Below are 20,529 nucleotides of genomic sequence, written 5' to 3' on the forward strand. Positions count from 1 at the left end.
TTATTTTGCGATTTTATGAGGAAAAAACAAGATTTTTTTGGCAACAAAAATGAGAATTTTAGCAATTCTTGGCCAAAAAAAAACAATAAAAATAAAAGCGAAACTTAAGGAGAAGCTTTTTGGCAATTCCTGACGAAAAAGCAAGATTTTTGGACAATTTTTAAAAAAATATTATGTAGGCAGTGATACTTTTTGGAATTTTTTGGTTTTTAATTTTTAAAAGTTGCATTATTTTACGATTTTTTTTGGCAATTTTCAGCAACAAAAGGAGAATTTCAGCAATTCCTGGCAGAAAAAAAACAACATTAAAAAGAAAAGCGAGACTTCAACAATTTCGGGAAAAGGAGGGGCTTTTCCTGACAAAAAAGCAGAATTTTGGAAATTTTTGAAAAATACGTGCGTAAATAGTGATACTTTTTGAAATTTTCTGGTTTTTAATTTTTAAGTTACATTATTTTGCGATTTTTTTCGCAATTTTTGGCAACAAAAGGAGGATTTCAGCGAGACTTGACAATTTCAGAAAAAAGAGGTGCTTTCTGGAAATTCCCGACGAAAAAGAGAGATTTTTGGTTAATTTTTGAAAAATATGTAGGTACTAGGTAGTGATACAAGTACTTTTTGGAGTTTTCTGGTTTTTAGTTTTTAAAAGTTGCATTATTTAGGCGATTTTTAGGGGAAAAAATCAAGATATTTTGGCAATTTTTGGCAACAAAATGAGGATTTTAGAAATTTTTGGCAAAAAAAACAACAACATTAAAAACAGAAGCGAGACTTCAACAATTTCAGAAAAAAGAGGGTTATTTATGGAAATGCCTGACAAAAAAAGCGAGATTTCTGGACAATTTTTGAAAAATATGAACCTACTATTAGACTTTTTGGAATTTTCTGCAAAAAAAAAAATTAGCCCAGTGATTTTACTATGTAGAAATAAAATCGTCAATTTTTGGCATAGAGCAAGATTTTGACAACTTTAGCAAAAAATGGCCTTTATTTTGAAACTATTAGCAAAAGGTGGTGATTCGTTTCGACAATTTCTCATTTTTCACCATAAAAATTTGTTAAATTCCATGTGAGGTGGACATTGGACATTGGACATTGGATGACTTTGCGTTCATAAAGACTAATTCGGAGAGGAAGTTGTGTGCTTCAGAATTTTTGGAAACGATGAACATTTGCTTAATTCAAGAATCATCGATTCACGAATTTAAATATCTGAACACTCTGATTTGGGGCACGAGTGACTTGAAATGGGCCAAGAGAGAAATTTGGACGTTCCCACTTTTTTCAATTTTTTTTTTTTTTTTTGAAAATCAGTGAAGTTCTGATTCTTTAATTTTTGGGACATTTCGACCCCCTCCCCCCCTCCCCACTCTAAATGTGTAAATTATCTATTATACTTGACTCAAACCCAATTTTTACTACACGATTTGCGCATTAGGTGATGCACCAATAATGAATCAGAAACCACCTCCTACCTCCACGTCCCCATCCCTGTCCATCGGTATAATAAAGCGAGTAATGGCAGCGTACATATGACTCACTATCAGTCATTTATCGTTCATCAAGAAGTACCTACCCAAATAAATTAGAATCGAAAAGTGAAAATTATAAATGTAGTAAGTTAAGTACTACGAAGAGGTATGTATTTTTGGTAATTTTCATAAAACGATTATGTGTTTTAGTTTGTGTACAATTTATCGCGCGATGATGTGCTATTATACAGGTATATTGATAGAGCTTGTTAAATAATTAATCGCGTCGTTAGGACGATGGCGACGACAACGACGTCGGCTTAGCTTTGTTTCACTCCTTTCTACGTATATAAATACGTTATATGGTACCTGTCTCTTTATCGAATAATTTCGGTAAAATAGGAAATGAATGAGAAGGAGGGGGCAAAGGGAAGGAAAACGCAACGAAACACATTATAATGATACCTAACCTACGCGTTTGCCTGTGAAATATCGACGAATTTTCCACACCGTCGTCGTCGTATCGATAGGGAAAGTGGCCAGTACGAGGGGGACGAAGGGGTGCTACCGCGTAACCGTACGAAAATAACGCTATATTCGATGGATGAGTCAATTGGTGGTCGAGGATCTTTCTCGTATACGTATTAGGCAATACTAGTGTATTAGGTCGTTGAAAATGTATGAGGAATAAGGATGATTTGAAAAGATGCATTGGCGGTAATGTACTGAACGCATTAACGGGAAATGGATGATTTTTCTAAGTGCGTTGGGATTTGAAATTATATAGGTTGCTAGGTAATAGGAAGGTAACAGGTGAGGTGTCTAACTACCTATTACCTACCACTACGTAGTGTGGCGTGTTACGAGACTTGTTACCATTCGAATCGAAAGGTACTGTAAGTGCGATATGATTCCTAATGGAAAGTTCATCTGACGGTGAGCTTGCTCGTACTAAACGTGGAAAAAACCCTAAAAAAAATGAAAAAAATACGTACAAATCTCCCCTCATCCTCGCGATAAAATTGAAAGATGAGTTTTGAAAATAGGAGCGATGAGGTCGGGGAAGACGATTTATGAAACAATGTCGAGAGAAATGTTTTGTTTGGACGACAACGACGAACGTAACTGGAGAATTGCGTAAAAAAAAAAGTCGAGCGACGATCTCTCGAGACAGATTTGGCAAATGGAGAAAAATTACGAAGATTTTTAAGCGTTGGCGGTGCCCGTGCCTCTTGCCTTCTTTCATTTAGACGACCCGACGATGATGATGTCGTTGTGCGAAAACGACGACCCATAATGAGACGATGATAACTGGTACTCTGCGATAGGAAGGGAGGATGCTGGGGGGAAAAAGATGCGTTGATGTAAGTGCACGTGCGTGTATTACGATATTCATACATACAAAATACTACATACTGCGTATTCGAAACGAACGAGAGCCAGAATGTAGGAAAAAGCGCCAGCCGCGCGATTAAAAGTTATAAATAAGTTTCGAACTATACAAGTTAAAAGAGGAGTGAAAAAAAAGCGTGTAAGTTCGCTTTTATATGCCGCCAACGAGGATTCTTCAATTAATAAGTTTCCGAAGATGACGCGTCGAAAGTTAGCCGAAAAGTTGGTGCCCCTTTTTTTTCCTCTCTCCTCTCACGTTTCGATGATACTGCACGAACAGAAGACGAAGAAAACCATCGTAACTTGCGCTTACGGTTACGCTCGTCGTTGGTGGAAATTTTCCCCAACAAAAGATATCAGCCAGATTGAAATTACTGCGTTTTATACGAATGATTTGGAAAGCAGGATGCGAGAGCTGTGGAGGATAGGCAGCGTCGACTGCGATATTACGAGAGAAAGGCACGAACCAGTGAACGAATAACGCGAAAAAAACACCGTGTTAGGGGGTATAAGAGAACACTATACGAGTATTATTTTGATGGCCTGGCCTGGCCTGTGTTTCGCACCATATTGAATTTCTTTTCGACGAAAAAAATTAGTTTTAGAGGAAAATTTCCAAGTTGAGATGAAATTGTGTTTTCGCGAAGTTCGTCTTTCCTTGATCTCCTATACATCGTGAGTGGTAGGTACTGGGTATAGATATGAATCGTCGCACGTGAAAGTTATATTGTTAAATAATACGTTTTTGATGAAATGGGAATTAGAATATTATTCGTGTTGAAAACTCAATGGCGTCGAGAAAATTGTCCGGAGATGAAGAAAATTCACGTACGTTGGAAAGTTTATACGGGGAATTTTAATGGGCTGCGAATAGATGAACGGAATTTTCGAGGTTCATCGTGTATTGGAAAAGAGGGTTGAATTGATGGTGGAATTTTTTCATTCGTCATATGTAACAGGTTGTGAAATAGGCGAAAAATGGTAAACTTGATTGGTCTTATGTGCTGCTCTCAAGTTCAACTCGAATTGTCAGTCTTTGCTTTTTTTTTCAAAAATTGTGAAAATTCTCTCGATTTTTTGCAAAAATTTGAACAATTTCGCTTTTTTTTAATCAAAATTGCTCAAAAGTCACTCTCCCTCCTTTTTTTTACAAAAAGTTGCAAAAAATGCCGCTAACGTGACAAAAATGCCAAAATTTTGTAAGTTGTGCTCTTTCTTAAAAACCCACTACTCATTTCCTCAAGAATTGCCCATAAGTCTCGCTTTTTCTCCAGTAATTCTGTACTCCAAAGCAAAAAGGATGGAAGTCCATTTTTTACGATTTTGAGATTTTTACATCATTGGAAAGCTCTTGAAAACCTCTCTCTAATGATGTACGTATCAGCGCTCCAAGTGGAGAATTACAGAAGTTGTCAAAACAAAAAAGATGGAAGTCCGGAAAAACAAGAAAGAAAAAGGATGGAAGTCCAAATGTTCTTTTTCTCGAATAGGACTTCCGCCTTTTTTTTTTTGGGCATATTTACTTGAAAAAAAATGGATGTCCATTCAATTATTTTTATTAGTTCATTTAAAAAATAATTGACTGGTGATCAATTATTTGTAAAAGCCAAAATCAATTACCAATACATCAAGAAATCGAAATACAATCATGGTGTCTAACGGAATAATTTTTGAAAAAATCACTACTTTTTCACTTCTTTTTTTCACTACCTCTTTTTAATCAAATTTTCAGAAAGCTATCCACTAGACCCCCCCCCACACCTTCAAACACAAAAACTTAACAAAATCAGATTTTTCACAGGAAAATTTTCAAAAAAAAAAAATGAAATTGGAAGAAAATTTGTATGCAAAGTATTTTCCAATTTCAATCAAATTTATAAAATAAAAATGAACGCATTACTGAATTTTTTCATTTTCTCACTACCTACCTACCTTTTTGACTAAATTCACCACTTTTTCAATACTTTCACTACACTGAAACTGATTCACGAGTTCACGACTGTCAATTAATCATTAGTAACTCCTCCCAAAAACACCCAAAAATTCAAAAATAAGAAAAAATTGAAAGAAATTTTTTTAAAAATTTTTTCCAGGGAAAAAGAACTGCTACTTGATAATTAACTGAACAAGTCAGAGAAGCAGAATTATTAGCCGAAATCTCTGAGTCCCGGGGGAGGGGGGAGGTGAAGGAGGTCAACAATTTATCCAAATTTGAATTATTGATGGACAAAAAAAATTTCCACATTGAAACAGAAATTTTTTTGAAAAAACAAGATTCAGGGAAACAAAACAAATAGATGAAATTAAAATTCATCAAAGTTAATTTTTTTCCTAATTTTTATAGAGAACCAAAAAAAGTGAAATAATAAAGCATGAACTTTTCGTCGATTTTGAAAAAAAAATCAAGACAAATGTAGGTATAGATGCGGGAAAAGCAAGACGCAGGACTTTTAAACAGCTAAATACCCTTTTGTGCATCCTGGTTTCTGTACTTTAGTCTTGAAAATTTCCAAAAAGTTTTGATTTTTTTTATGAAACTTGAAAAAAAGCTCTTCTTGTTTATATTTGTATGTTTCTCTCAATCGATTCATTTCCACGATTTTTTTTCCTTCTGAGTTTTGATTTTTATTCGTGGTTTTCAAGTTCTATTTGAACACTGAAAAAATTAGACTTCGTGGTATCTAACAACATTTTTTTTTTTTTTGTGAAAAATCACTACTTTTTTCAACCTAACTTTCAGAAAGTTCTTCACTCGAACCCCTCCCCCCTCACTCAAAAAATAAACGCTTTTTCACGAGACATCTTCAAAAAAAATTAAATTGGATTTGTGGACAAATTTTTTTTTCAATTTCATCAAAAATGAACTTTTTTAAAAATGACTTGAAGGTTTTTGTTGCCCGTTCAAATTTTTCTGTTTTTTCACTACGTTTTTGACTAAATTCACAACTTTTTCACTACTTTCACTGCCCATTTTTAAAATCATTACTTTTTCACTAAATTCACTACTTTCACTACCTGTTAGATACCCTGACAATTTTATATTGAAATTTATTCCCTCCACAGATTTGAAAATGAAACCAAAATGATTGCTAAAAGGATGTTTTTGCTCTCCTAAAAATTGGGGTTTTGGACTTCCATCCTTTTTGCTTCGGAGTACAGAATTGTCAAAACGAATCACCACCTTTTGCTAATAATTCCAAAAAGGCCATTTTTTTGCTAAAGTTGTCAAAATCTTGCTCTATGCCAAAAATTGACAATTTTATTTCTACATTTTTTAGTAAAATTACTGGGCTAATTTTTTTTTTTGCAGAAAATTCCAAAAAGTATAGTCATCCAATGTCCACCTCACGTGGAATTTAACAAATTTTTAGTGAATTTCCCGGACTTCTTCTCTGGTTTAAAATGCACTCAACTTTCGAATCATTTTTTTAACCCCCTTTATTTTTGTACAATGGTCATCTTCTTCAGAAGTTACCAAAAATTTGAGACAAATTTTCAATAAATACGCCGTGTTTTCCCATAAACACGAGAAACTTTCAATAATTTCATAAAAGACTAGTTAAAATTCCCTATTCATCCACGACTCCCTCATTCCTTTTTCCTTTCACCATTCTGCTCAAACATATCCATTCAATCACCATTACTCATTCCGACAAAATAACAATAATCGGCGAAAATTTCGAGGAAAAACACTCGACAATCGTTCCCCCCATCATCAAACTATACCTACGTACTCGTATACACTACATTTCCTATGTTTTCAATAACACAGCTGAGCTGTTCGTTGCTTTCGATTCGTACGATAAACATTGCAAATGCGAACACACTTCATATATCATCGTCTAACACTCTTATTGAAAGGTCACACGCGTACCCTACTAGTCTGATTTCCAATATTTGGCTGAATCGCATCGCGTCTTCGAATTTCAAATTGTATCTTTTCCTTTATATACCTATACATCGTATATTACGTGGCCCTCTTCCATTTTCGTCGGTCTTCGCGCACTCGGCAGTGTATACGAAAATCTTATCCAAACACCGTTATCCGCGTGAGCTTTTCACCGATCAAATAAAGCGCTCGCTACCCCTGCAGTATACGTGTGTGTGTATGAATCGCATAAAGACCCGCCAACTGTTGAGCTTTCTCATCCCCGATACCCGAACCCGCCCTCTTTATGTCGCCTTCATCGCGTTTGTTTCGCAAATAATCAAACCACCACACAACTACAACTACATTTACCACTTTATACCATACGAAGGTACCTAATGTGTAGTATTCGTCGAGAAAAAAAAGCCTTTCTCTTTCATTTCAACTTCGTTCGTATAAAATCAATCCCTATGCTGGCTCAGCTATTACCCCAAATTTTCCACGTGACTGCGTCGTCTTTTGTCTTCTCTCGACTCTCGAAAACAAGAGTGAGTAAATTTATCGCGACTACACGCGACATATTCTTCAACACCCTTCCCTTCCCCTTGGTCGGGCATAGCAACGTAATAAACTTTCATCTTTAAATCGCCGCTTAATAGCTCTTAATTTAAATGTCAACTCTTCGTCATCTTCTAGTATATCGCCGCCGTGTCGTTGGTCGTTATCATCATCGAATTACTCATTCGTTGAACATAAAACGCTTTATCGAAGTTGATTTTAATGCAGCGAAGTTTTTCACAATTTAGTATGTTTGGCTACTGTCGATAAGTCACCACTATTATTGCATGAGTCATATTCGTATTACCTTGGGAAGTGCAGAGGCAGACTAAATCAATACAATTGCGTTGGAATTTCAACGCACGAGAAACCTGACTCATATTTCAGGTGATTGCGCTTTTCAATATTGGAGAAAATTGAAGAGAAATTTCGACGAGGAAGGAAAGTCAACTAGAAGAACACAATTATCTCAATTTTTTAACTTGGAACAAAATTTTCCACGATTTTTTCAATTTTTCAAATAACATAAAGCTTATTACGAGTATGTAAATCCCCCCCCCCAAATAGAGCAACATTTACATTACACCCCAGCTCGATACAAAGCTTCGTCGTCGTATACACATGAGGAAAGCTCGAATTTCCCAACGCCCACGAGTATACTGTCTCTAATAAGCCCACGTATGTGCTTTCACGCAGTCATGCAATCAATCGTATGCCATCAAATGTTGGGAGAATTCCATGTACCTTTATTTTTTTCTCGGTTCAAAAGAAAAGACCCTGAAAACCTCGTCGTAGTTCTTTTTTTAGCCATGTCGTATTTGTACCTACCTAGATGTCACCAATTTACCCAATACCAATCGTAAAAATTAGGTCATACTTATGATGAAAATATAAATTTATTGCAAGGACGCGGACGTGGACAACCTTTGTGCGAATTTTGATACTAACAGGGTGTCCCATAAATGTCGACTGCGCAATTTTTATCGATTTATAGAAAATAAACGAAGAGTAAAAAAAAACGTAAAAATATTTTTTTTGATATCGGGAGATTCAGGGAGGGCGAAAAATGAGGATGCAAAAGAAATTCAAAGCACAACATCAAGAAATGCCTTAAATTCCAAACACAAAAATTAAAAACTTGCAACATTTCTTATTGACTTCAAATCTTAAATACTTAGTACTACGTATTTCCATATTCAGAATCACTGAATCGGTAATTTGCATAAAATTGACTTCTGGGAATGCGAAAGCTCGCGAGAATTTTCAAAAAATTAGGTACGTAGTTGATTTAAATCACAAAATTCCCTGATTGCGGAGTAAAAATGGCGAAATTTCAGAGACTGGACACCTCTGATCCATCTTCTGCAACAGATAAAGCATCCATCACGAATTTTTCTTCGAAACAAAACACTTTCCAAATGGTCTACACCAGCTAAAATTTCAATTTCCCGGTCGCGAAATTCAGGGCACCCCAAAATTTTCGAATTCTCAAAATAAGACAATTCCTGAATTTTTTGAACTAGACAAAATCAAATCCAAAGAAAAAAGGTCAAAAAGTGCATTTTTCGATTTGTGGTGAATTTTTGGAAATCAAAAAATCAAAAATGGAAAAAATTAAATGCACGAGAAATTAACCAGGAAAACTGAAATTTAGTGAGCACACTTTTAAAGTTGAAATTTTTACGAAGTTGTGCCCGATGAAGTTAAAGAGTAAGCTAAATACCTTAATTTCAACATGCCGACTCCATTGGAGGTGGTTTCAAACCATTCTGGAGTCTCCAGTAGTTTTTAGGAAATTCCAGATTTTCAAAAAAGTGCCAAAAAACCGTTCAAATCAACTTCAGCACAAATAAACACAATAACAGTAATTTTTTTTTCATTATACATGCTACGAAAGTATAAGTTTTCCGCCCTCCGTGCATGCTACGAAAATGCTCCATGTTTACCCGGGTCGAAAATGAACATCTTTTTACTTTTAAAGCGCTCTGGAGGCGGAAAAAAGCATTCTACGGGAAAATGAAGTCGAGGAAAATTGTAGAGAATTAAATTTCCAATCGACATAATGCCTTCAGTTTTTTTCTAGGAGGCTTAGTATTCGATATATTTACTATGCAAAAAAGGAGTCATACTCATCAGTTTAACCAAAAACGGGCGTAAAACTTATTTTCGTAGCATGAATAATGAAAAATATCTTACAATGCAAGAAGCGACGTGAAGAATGTTTGGTCTCGTGCTTTAACTCACCTCGCCTTCGGCTCGGCGAGTAAAATTGCACTCGACCAAACATACTTCACTTTCGCTTCTTGTATTGTAATATACTATTTCGTTAATTTTCAAAATATGGCTCCAGAAGGGTTTGAAATCAACTACAATTGACTCAGCATTAGGGTGTTCCTTATTTGTATGGTGAAAAAAAAATTTTCGATTTTTTTTCGTCCCCATCCCCCTCCCAAAAACATGACCACGGGTGAGAAAATAACACCCTGGAAATTTCAGCCCCCCAAGTGAAAAAAAAGTCGTGCCGGTGCCCCCCCAATTTTCCCATACTTATACATGAAAAAAATCGAAATATCAGGCAACATTTTTAAAATTGTGAACTTTCTAGCTCTAACACCTCAGTTAAGTCCCTACTTACATAAAATCAACCTATATACCAATTTTAGCTCCCTATCTCCACCCAAGACTAACCAGTGGATTAGAGGGGAGAGCTCATATTTATGCCTACATGTACTAGTGAAAAAAATATTTAATGACGCCCTAAATTGTTGTCGGGTTTCAAGAGAAAAACTTCTTCAATCACGTTAGTAAAAATGAGTCATGCTAGGTAGCACCCCTCTCCCCCCTCTCCCATCTCAAAATATAAAAGAAATCAGAAAAATTGAAATTTTTACTTTTTTTTTCACATCATAATCCTTGGATTTGGTCCATTTTTATTAGAAATACTGTTAAATATTTTATGACCTGTCTACACGATGAAAAGGTGGAACTTGTGTATGTCTCCTTCCCCAGAAAAGAGGAGGCTTCACCTCCATTCCAAAAAAAAATTCAACTTTGTGGATCTCTATCATCTGTGTAGGTGGTGAGCATTGTAGAGGGGACTGAGAAAAGGGTTTTCTGGAAAAAAGAACTCGTAGAAGCATTCTGCACAGAGATGAAAAATTTTCACCTAATTACGAGTACCTATAGACATCAATTTTCATCTTTCCCAATATTCTTCAATTTTGGGAGTCTCATAAAAATGGACCACCATCATTTGGAAGACAAAAGGGTGCTTTTCTTCAAAGAGTGGTTATCAAAAGTACTCTGCTCAGAAATGAAACATTATCAAAAAATTTGTATAGATATGAATTTTTCATTTTTTTGTTGATTTTTTTCAACTTTGAGGGGCTTTAAAGGTAACCAACATGATTTGGGAGACCGGGGGGGGGGGGGGTTCTTGGAAAAAGTGCTTATTCAGAAAGATTCTGCACATAGATAAAAAATTTTCAAAAAATTTCTGCAGACATCAATTTATGTATAATTTTTTTTTATTTTTCCCAAATTTGAGGGGCTTCATGCAAGAGAGCCAAAATCATTTGGGGGTCCAACAATGGCTTTTTCTAGAAAAGGGGGTTATGTAGAACAATTTTAATGCGGAAACGAGATTATTTTCATCAAATTTTCCATAACTTTGATTTATTATCATTTTTTGTAGTTTTTTCAACTTTGAGGGGCTCCTTACTGGGGGGCCAATATGGATTGAAGGGCCGGGGAAATTTTTTTCTTGAAGAGGGGATTATTTAGAAACATTCTGGCGCAGAAAAAAAAAATTTTCATGAATAGAACTTTTTTTGATTTTTTTTTCACTTAGGGGGCTACTGACACCACTTTCTTTACAGATAGGAGAAAAATAAAAAATAGGGAATTATTTTCTCGCCTGAGGTCATGTTTGGGGGGGGGGTGCGAGGTACAAAATTCCAACTTTTCAAAATAATGAACACCCTGCTCAGCATGTTGAAATTATAGGGTGTTCAGTAAAAAAATGTCATCTTTCCAAAAAATCGACTGCAAGCTCTAGAACTGCTCAGAAAAAAAATTCAAAACCGTTTCAAATCAATCAATGGGAGGATGCGGAAATATAATACACACCAAATTTTTTAAATTTCTAGGTCAATTTCGTAAAATTTGGATATTTGATCAATTTTGGCTCGAATTTGATTTTCAAAAATGCACTGAGATTTTGGCTGGTGACATATTTTTGCATACTCTCACAATGCGGTAGGAATTGTCTCCGATTTAAACATTTTTCTGCAAATTGGAATATTTCCCTTGTCGGTAGTAAAATTGAACTAAAAATATCCTTTCAGGTACTCGAACCAAAAGTGGGCTTTCAAAAGGCTCTTTAAACAGACTTTCAAATTTACCCCCCTCCCCCCCCGGTAAAATCAGCATAGAAATATTCATTTCAAAAAGTTGGAAAACTTATAGGACTTTAAATTTCCAGGAAGATTACCTAACCCTGCACATCGCTATTTTCAGCAGCAAGATAGAAATGAAGAATACTCGTAAAATCAGACAACATTTCAAAAAATCGAATTCTTTGAAAAAATTACAGTACAGTAGCCCTTTCAAACGTCAAAATGGACACATTTTATTTGTCTATGCGACACCTACTTGGCATCCGAAGTATCGCAGACATTTTATGGGACACCCTGTATATCATCCTTAATCACATACATAGACTCTTAATACTCATATCGAGTACAGGTGGTTTTATATGTGCGTGATCTAACCAATATAATACTATCGAAGATATATAATAAGCCAAACACTTACTTTAAAATCTTTAACATTTTCGCCAACTTGCTCGATATCACCGGAGCATTCGAAACCCAATATGATCGGAGTTTTTGGTAATGAATCGATGGCTCCTTGTCGTACCATTAAATCTTGGAAATTCAAGCCGCTGAAACAGATAAAACACATCTCCGTTGTAGCCTTTTGTACATTACAAGTAAGTAAGTAAGCTAGCAAGCGCAACTTGTGACAAGAAAAATTCAAATTCACCTTTGTTCGAGTTGTGAAAACTTACACAACGCAGGGTGGGGTCGTGGTCGTCTTTTGGGAAAACCCTCGGCCCGCAGTCAGAGCGAGACGATACAAAACTTTCAAACAAGCGGTCTAAAGATATTTCGTTCGGCGTGAAGCTGGCTATGGCTGGTGCAGGGGAGGGGGTGGCAGCACGATTCTCATTTCGCACGCAAATAACACCACCGTGGCAGCCACCTCTTCCCCCCGCCCCCGCCCCGGCCACCCTACAGAAACACGAGTTTGTTCGTATAACTCGTAAAGAAAGCAGGGCTTTTCTGTTTGACATTCTGCCGGCACAAGATACCTCTACTCGACGTAGAACGCACAATTCAAGGGGTGGAAGTTTACAATTTCAAATGCTCCCTTCTACGAGTATTTCTCATTATACTATATTTTCCGCCTTACGGACAAACGCGCTGTGCTCGCCGGCCGCAAAATCGCATTCCACTTGAAAAAATTCAACCACTTTGCCCGCAACCGACCTGTCCTGTTTCAAGGATGACACATCATCGAGTCAGTCAGGCAGTCAGGCAGGTGTTTCTAGTAACCTAAATTATACTTCACCGCCGCCACCACCGCCATCGAAAACGGGCAAAGGCCGAAGCCGGATCGGGGCAAAGGGATGGCATGGCATGGCACGCTATGCACAGCAACACGGTATCCGAAAAAAAAAGTTACGACTTTCGGGGCACGAGGTGCAAGGTAAAGGGTAAATTTCAGTGGCGCCTTTATATCCGCAGACGCCTTTCAGTCTGGGTCGTAAGACGTTCAGACGCCAATTCAAACGTATTTAATGAATAAAGAATACATAACTCGCGCTACCGACCGTCGCGTCGCGTCTGTCGTGCCAACTCCCCTCGCCGCAAGCGTCCGTCCATCGACGTCGTATTCACAATACACACGCGAACCGTCCATTAAAAATAACGCAGCGCTGACGAAAAAAAAAGAACTTCGCCGCCACCCTCTGTACCCCTAAATTCCATTTTCGCAGGGGGCACAACTACTGCAAAATTTTTACAACCGATATAAAAATTTACCATCTTCTTCCCCCGCCGCCTTGTATCACTATACTCACGCTCGCGCTACATTCATTATTTACAACACAAAAAAAAAACAAAAAGTTCGCGAACGATTCGCATCGTGACGACGACGACGTCGCGCCGGGATTTTAATTAAAATGCTAATCGACATTCGCTGCTCGCTTTTCTCCCCCTTCCCCTCCCTTCACCCTAGCACCCGCTTAATATAGCTGTTTTCCTTTCTGGACACGATTGCCGCCGCGGCTTGCGACTAGAGCGTGCTGATTCGCGCTGCGCCGGACGTTTTTCAAAGCGAAAGTGAGCCGAACTGAACGTCATTATCATTACGATGAGATTTTTTTATAATCAAATGAGATATACTCGTCGTAACCCCTTTCACTTGTCATCCATTCGTGTCGCAGGATAGGAATAAAAGTTCCGCTGCGATGCTTTTTCAGTTGGATTTCTCATCATTTTTTGAAAAAGTTTTCAATATAGTCGGGGAATCCGCATAAGGATCTATTGCCCCCCCCCCCCCGTCGATCCTCCGGAACAACTACTTACGAAGTCGACTACCTACAGGTGGGTTTTCAAGTCGTTTTGGAGCCTACAGCGACTTTTTGAAAATTACTGGAGCCTCCAGCAGATTTTTGAAACTCAATGGAGAGGAGATGTAAGCCGAAATTCATTCTGTAAACTAATTTCAATACGCTACGAAGTCGACTGCGTGGGTTTTAAGTTGTTTTGGAGCCTCCAGCGACTATTTGAAAATTGAAATTTCAAAAAGTAGCTGCAAGCTTCAAAACCACTTCATATCGTAATGAAATTAGTTTACAGAATGAATTTGGGCTTTCTATCTCAATTTGATGAAATTTTGGAAAATTTCAAGTTTCAAAAATCCGCTGGAGGCTCCAGTAATTTCCAAAAAGTCGCTGGAAGCTCCAAAATGACTTGAAATCTACCTGCAGTCGACTTCATAACGAGTTGAAATTGAAGTGCAGGATGAATTTCGGCTTTCTAACTCTTGTTTGGTAAAATTTTATGGAAATTTCAAATTTTGAAAATCTACTGGAGGCTTTAAAAATTTTCGAAAAGTCGCTGGAGTCTCCAAAATGACTTAAACCCGCCAGCAGTCGACTTAATAACGAGTTGAAATTGAAGTGCAGGATGAATTTCGGCTTTCCAACTCTGTTTGGTAAAATTTTATGGAAATCTCAAACTTTGAAAATCTGCTGCAGACTCCAGTAATTACCAAAAAATCGCTGGAGGCTCCAAAATGACTTGAAATCTACCTGCAGTCGACTTCATAACTTTATTTGATGAAATTTTTTTGGAATTTCAAGTTTCAAAAATCTACTGGAGGCTCCAAAAATTTTCAAAAAGCCACTGAAGTCTCCAAAATGACTTGAACCTACCAGCAGTCGATTTCATAGCGTGTTTATGTTGGACTGCAGCGTGAATTTTGACTTTCCAACTCTGTTTGGTCAAATTTTATGGAAATTTCAAACTTTTGAAAATCTACTGGAGGCTTCAGTAACTTCCAAAAAGTTGCTGAAGGCTCAAAAATGGCTTGAAATCCATCTGCAGCCGACTTTTTAGCGTATGGAAATGAGTTTAAAGAATAAATTTCGGCTTTCTGACTGCATTCGATGAAATTTTGTGGAATATCAAGTTTCAAAAATCTACTGGAGGCTTCAAAAATTTTCGAAAAGTCGCTGGAGTCTCCAAAATGACTCAAACCCACCAGCTGTCGACTTAATAACGAGTTGAACTTGAAGTTCGGAGTGAATTTCGGCTTTCTAACTCTGTTTGGAAAATTCTGAAATCTGCTGGAGGCTCCAGTAACCTCCAAAAAGTCGCTGGAGGCTCCAAAATGACTTGAAATCTACCTGCAGTCGACTTCATAACTTTATTTGATGAAATTTTGTGGAATTTCAAGTTTCAAAAATCTACTGGAAGCTCCAAAAATTTTCAAAAAGTCGCTGGAGGCTCAAAAATGACTTGAACCTACCGTCAGTCGATTTGATAGGGTGCACAAGTTGGAGTGCAGCGTGAATTTCAGAATTCCAAATTCATCTGATGAAATTTTGGGAAATCTCAAGTTTCAAAAATCTGCTGGAGGCTTCAGAACTGCTCGAAACGGATTGAAACAGTTTCCAATCGATTTGGCGTGTCGAAAATAGGGTATATCTCAAATTTCTGCTTTCTTGGCCAATTTGGTAAAATTTTGATTTTTTCCCCACATTTTTGGTCTAAATTTGATTTTCAAAAATTCACCAAAAATCGAAAAAGGCATTTTAGCACTTGAAATTTTAACAGGCGAGTTTTTGCTTGATCATTCGATCAACCTTTGTACGGTTTAGAAAATTTCGTGCAAGTCCTACGTTGTTGGAACGCAAAATCTGCGATTTTGGCTGACCTGTCAATCAAACTGGCCGCCATTTTGTAAGTTGTAGGGCCACTTTTTTTTAGTACAAGGGCTAGAAATGTTCCTTAGGACTCCCCTTTTAAGAAAAAAGTTGATCCCAGAGGATCGATGGGGGAGGGGTGCAATAGATCCGGTTGATTTCGGCGAGGGGAGGTATTGAACTAAAATTTTCCAATTTTTAAGCAAAACTAGAACAAATGAAAAAAATGAATGAAAAATTTTTAAATTTTGGATAAAAACTGAGAACTTATTCAGACTTTTGATGGAAATTTTTTCAAATGTTTCAATTAGAAGGATGTGAGGGAAGTCAAAATTTGTTCAAGTTAAATTTATTCTATTTTCAAAAAGAACCAGAAAAATGAAAAAAAAAACTTCAAAATTCTAAAAGAGAATACCTACATGGAAAATTTCAAAGTTTGATTGAAAAAAAAGTGGTGCAATAGTTGGCAAAAAGCAGAACTTTTTTGCCATGTTTGACAGATTTTGGCAACGCAACGGAACAAACACCCTGCGAAGGGCTCATTAGAATGTTCATTTGCAAAAATCAAGCATTTCGAACCAAAGGGGGGGGGCATAAAAAAAGTAAAATTGAAATGGTCCAACAATACTCACAGGAGATATTCCAACTGGCAAAAAGTTAATTTGGACCGCTTTTATGGGAATTTCCAAAACATAGCTAGAAGATCCAGAACGACTTAAAACCACCTCCAATTAAATTTTCATATTTGATCCAAATTTAATTTCCAAAATTTCGTCAAAAATCTAAAAACGCACTTCAGCGCCTCAAATTTTGACTAGTGATGTATTTTACTTGCTCTTACAATTTAGCTGCATCCGATTCAAAAAAAAATTTCGGCCAGTTGGCAGTTTCCTCCAAAATCAGGGATACCCACAAGCACAACCAAACCTCACCCCAAACTAACCCCTACAGTAGCCTTAAGCTTTTCCACACGACTAATTCGCTCAAAAAGAAAGCTCTCTCACACTTCGCGGTGTTATGATTTTTCACATCGCGTATTTTATCTTTCACGGATTACCAACCCTTTCATTCTTCACCGGCCACGTGCTCTGCGAACGAAAGCTGACGCATTTTAAGCCGTAGGAAAATCGTACCTCACACGAACGAGCCCATCGCCCATCCTCCATTTTTCATCTACCTACTATCATATTTTACGAGAGCATTTTCACGCCAGGCTACGATAAATTGACTCGTATATACGCCGATGATGGTTAATTTTATTCAGCAAAATAACAATTTCACGTCCACGTAAACGAAAAAGCGTATACAATATATTATACTCGTACGTATGTTACGCAGTACGTAATTTTAACCCGTAGCTGGGACATCCAATAATATACGGGATGGAGAAGGGGCAGAGCGGGAGCCGGCCAAATTTCCATTAACAGCAGTTTAACAACACATTGACAGCATGATAAATGAGCGCGTGTTAGAATTCTTTTGACGACAGCGTCCGTCGGCGTCGTCGTCTCCTTCGCGAGCGGCGTATTAAAATGTTCGCCGTGTTATTATCTTACATAGCGATGATTAAATTACCGTCGAAAGCTGAAGCTCCAAGTCGAACCAACACGAAGAAAACAAAATAAAGCACGCGTCATCCTCGATTTTCCAGCTTTTCTTTCTCTTTCTATCGGCGACGAACTTTTACATATAAATACGCTACAAGAATGAAGAAAATCTACGAAAAGTCGCACCACGCACCACGAATCAGAGACGTTACGTCTTTCGCAGCGTCAGCGTGTATAACTCGATTCGTCGACAAGGGAGAAAAGTTAAGCTATACTAACTCGCACCTTACCACAGGTGATTTTCAAACTTTGACATATCGATTCCAAATTCTCATTTCTCATATGTACTTTTTCACGAACAATTTCTCCTCCGACAACATCACACTATAATAATTCAACTACTCGTACAACTTCTTCGCAAACGAATTTCGAAATTTTTCTACCCAAGGGGGAAAAAGGCCAAGTCGAAAAATTGTAATGAAAAAAAAAAATTGACCCGAATTTTATCGACGACCGGCGACGCGTCACTGCCTTTTAAAATGGAACCACACTATATAAGTTTATATACGAGTAATAAAGTGAGCCCTTATCGATCGGTCAAAATGACCAAATTGAGTGACAGTTCACGTTCAAGGACTCGGTTTTATATCAACGCGGTGGCGACGACGTCGCTATAATGAACACGCGGCCGGCATCGGAATCCCAATCTACATAGGCGGGGAAGCCGAGGCCGAGGCTGAAATATTTTAAAGGGCATATGCAGGCGGAATGAAGAAAATATTTCTCATGGCGGTATAGTATAGCTAGCTCGTGCAACTTACATTAGCTTTTTGGTTTAAACTTGACTGGAAATCGAATCCCTTCCTCCCTCGAAAGGTTTTTATTCGATCCCCTCCCCCTCTTCGTCTTCTGTCAGAGTATCTATGACCCACGCAAAATTCTTTAATTCAATATTATTTTCTCTAGAGGCGGGAAATTCTTCATTTTCGGCAAAATTCCAACGCATTTCTTCGCTGCGTTAGTACTTCTCTTTTCATCTCCTCTACGAAGAAAAATTATTCAAATTATTCGAAAAGATTAGGTGTCACTTCAAATTCTTAAGAAAATCGTTTTTTTTTTCAACTCACCTTTACATTGTTCCATGTTCATCTCCTCTACCCTTAAGCCAAAAAACCTGAATTTTTACTCTCACCCTCCAAAAAAATTGCATGTAGAAAAATTATTATACGCCCATTATAAACTCGCATCTCAAATTTGAATGACACCCAGTTGAATCAAAAGAGCACATTGTTTTGTCAAAATTATTATTAAAACACTTTGTTTTTTTTCAGCGAAAAGAGTCAAAAAGTTTCGCAGTTTTCCCAAGATTTCCAAAAAGTCACTTTTTTGCCAAAAAAAGAAAATCTGAAAAATGAGAGGATTCTTTGCCAAAATTACCACAAAGTTTTACTGTTCTGCTAAAATTGATGAAACCACGCATGAAATCCACTATTTAATTTTTTTTAGTGACTAACAGCAAAAAAGTGACCAAAAATTTGAGAAAAAGTGACCACAATTTTGAGAAATGAGAGCAAAGTATAATATATTGTTAGTCGGGGAGCCCGCATAAGGATCTATTGCACCCCCCCCCCCCCTCCTCAAGTCGATCCTCCGGGACAACTTTTTTCTAAAAGAGGGAGTCCTAAGGAACATTTCTAGTCTTTTTACTAAAAAAAAGTGGCTCTACTTACAAAATGGCGGCCATTTTCAGCCGAAATCGCAAATTTTGCGTTCCAACATGGGACTTGCACGAAATTTTTTCAACCGTACAAAGGTTGATCGAAAGATCAGGCGAAAATTTCACCTGTCAAAATTTCAAGTGCTAAAGTGCCTTTTTCGATTTTTGGTGAATTTTTGAAAATCAAATTTGGGGCAAAAATGAGGGAAAAAATCAAAATTTTACCAAAATGACCAAGAAAGCTGAAATTTGGGATATATGTACCTTATTATCGACACGCCAAATCGATTGGAAACTGTTTCAACCCGTTTCGAGCAGTTCTGAAGCCTCCAGCAGATTTTTGAAACTCGAGATTTCCCAAAATTTCATCAGATGAAGTTGGAATTCTGAAATTCACGCTGCACTCTAACTTAAGCACCCTATCAAGTCGACTGGTGGTAGGTTCAAGTCATTTTTGAGCCTCCGGCGACTTTTTGAAAAATTTTTGGAGCCTCCAGCAGATTTTTGAAATTTGAAATTCCACAAAATTTCATCAAATACAGTGATGAAGTCGACTGCAGGTAGATTTCAAGTCATTTTGGAGCCTCCAGCGACTTTTTGGAAGTTACTGGAGCCTCCAGCAGATTTTCAAAGTTTCCAAACAGAGTTAAAAAGCCAAAATTCACCCTGCACTTTAATTTCAACTCATTATTAAGTCGACTGCTGGTGGTTTTAAGTCATTTTGGAAACTCCATCCAGCGACTTTTCGAAAATTTTTGAAGCCTCCAGTAGATTTTTGAAACTTGAAATTCCACAAAATTTCATCAAATGGAGTTGGAAAGCCGAAATTTATTCTGTAAACTCATGTCCATCCGCTAAGAAGTCGGCTGCAGGTGGATTTCAAGTCGTTTTGGCGCCTTCAGCGGCTTTTCGAAAATTTTTGAAGCCTCCAGTAGATTTTTGAAACATAAAAATCCACAAAATTTCATCAAAATAAAGTTATGAAGTCGACTCCAGGTGGATTTCAAGTTATTTTGAAGCCTCCAGCGACTTTTTGGAAATTACTGGAGCCTCCAGCAGATTTTCAAGGTTTGAAATTTCCATAAAATTTGACCAAACAGAGTTGGAAAGCCAAAATTCACGCTGCACTCCAACTTAAACACGCTATGAAATCGACTGCTCGTAGGTTTAAGTCATTTTGGAGACTTCAGCGGGTTTTTGAAAATTTTTGGAGCCTCCGGTAGATTTTTGAAACTTGAAATTCCAAAAAAATGCCATCAAATAAAGTTATAAAGTCGACTGCAGGTAGGTTTCAAGTCATTCTGGAGCCTCCAGCGACTTTTCAGAAATTACTGGAGCCTCCAGCAGATTTTCAAAGTTTGAAATTTCCATAAAATTTGACCAAGCAGAGTTGGAAAGCCAAAATTCACGCTGCACTGCAATTTCAACGCGTTATTAAGTCGACTGCTGGCGGGTTCAAGTCATTTTGGTGCCTCCAG

General features: G+C 37.3%; 1 protein-coding gene across 1 annotated transcript in view; it reads right to left on the reverse strand.

Moving 5' to 3' along the window:
* The window catches only part of LOC135834728 (synaptic vesicle membrane protein VAT-1 homolog-like), a 122,047-nt gene that overhangs the window by 28,696 nt on the left and 72,822 nt on the right, over positions 1-20,529 (reverse strand). The window contains exon 2 of the mRNA XM_065348691.1: positions 12,106-12,235. Within this exon, the coding sequence (XP_065204763.1) occupies positions 12,106-12,235 (130 nt within the window). The remainder of the gene's footprint in view (positions 1-12,105; positions 12,236-20,529) is intronic.

Source organism: Planococcus citri, chromosome 2 (genome assembly GCF_950023065.1).
Source record: "Planococcus citri chromosome 2, ihPlaCitr1.1, whole genome shotgun sequence".
NCBI classification, from domain to species: Eukaryota; Metazoa; Arthropoda; class Insecta; order Hemiptera; family Pseudococcidae; genus Planococcus; species Planococcus citri.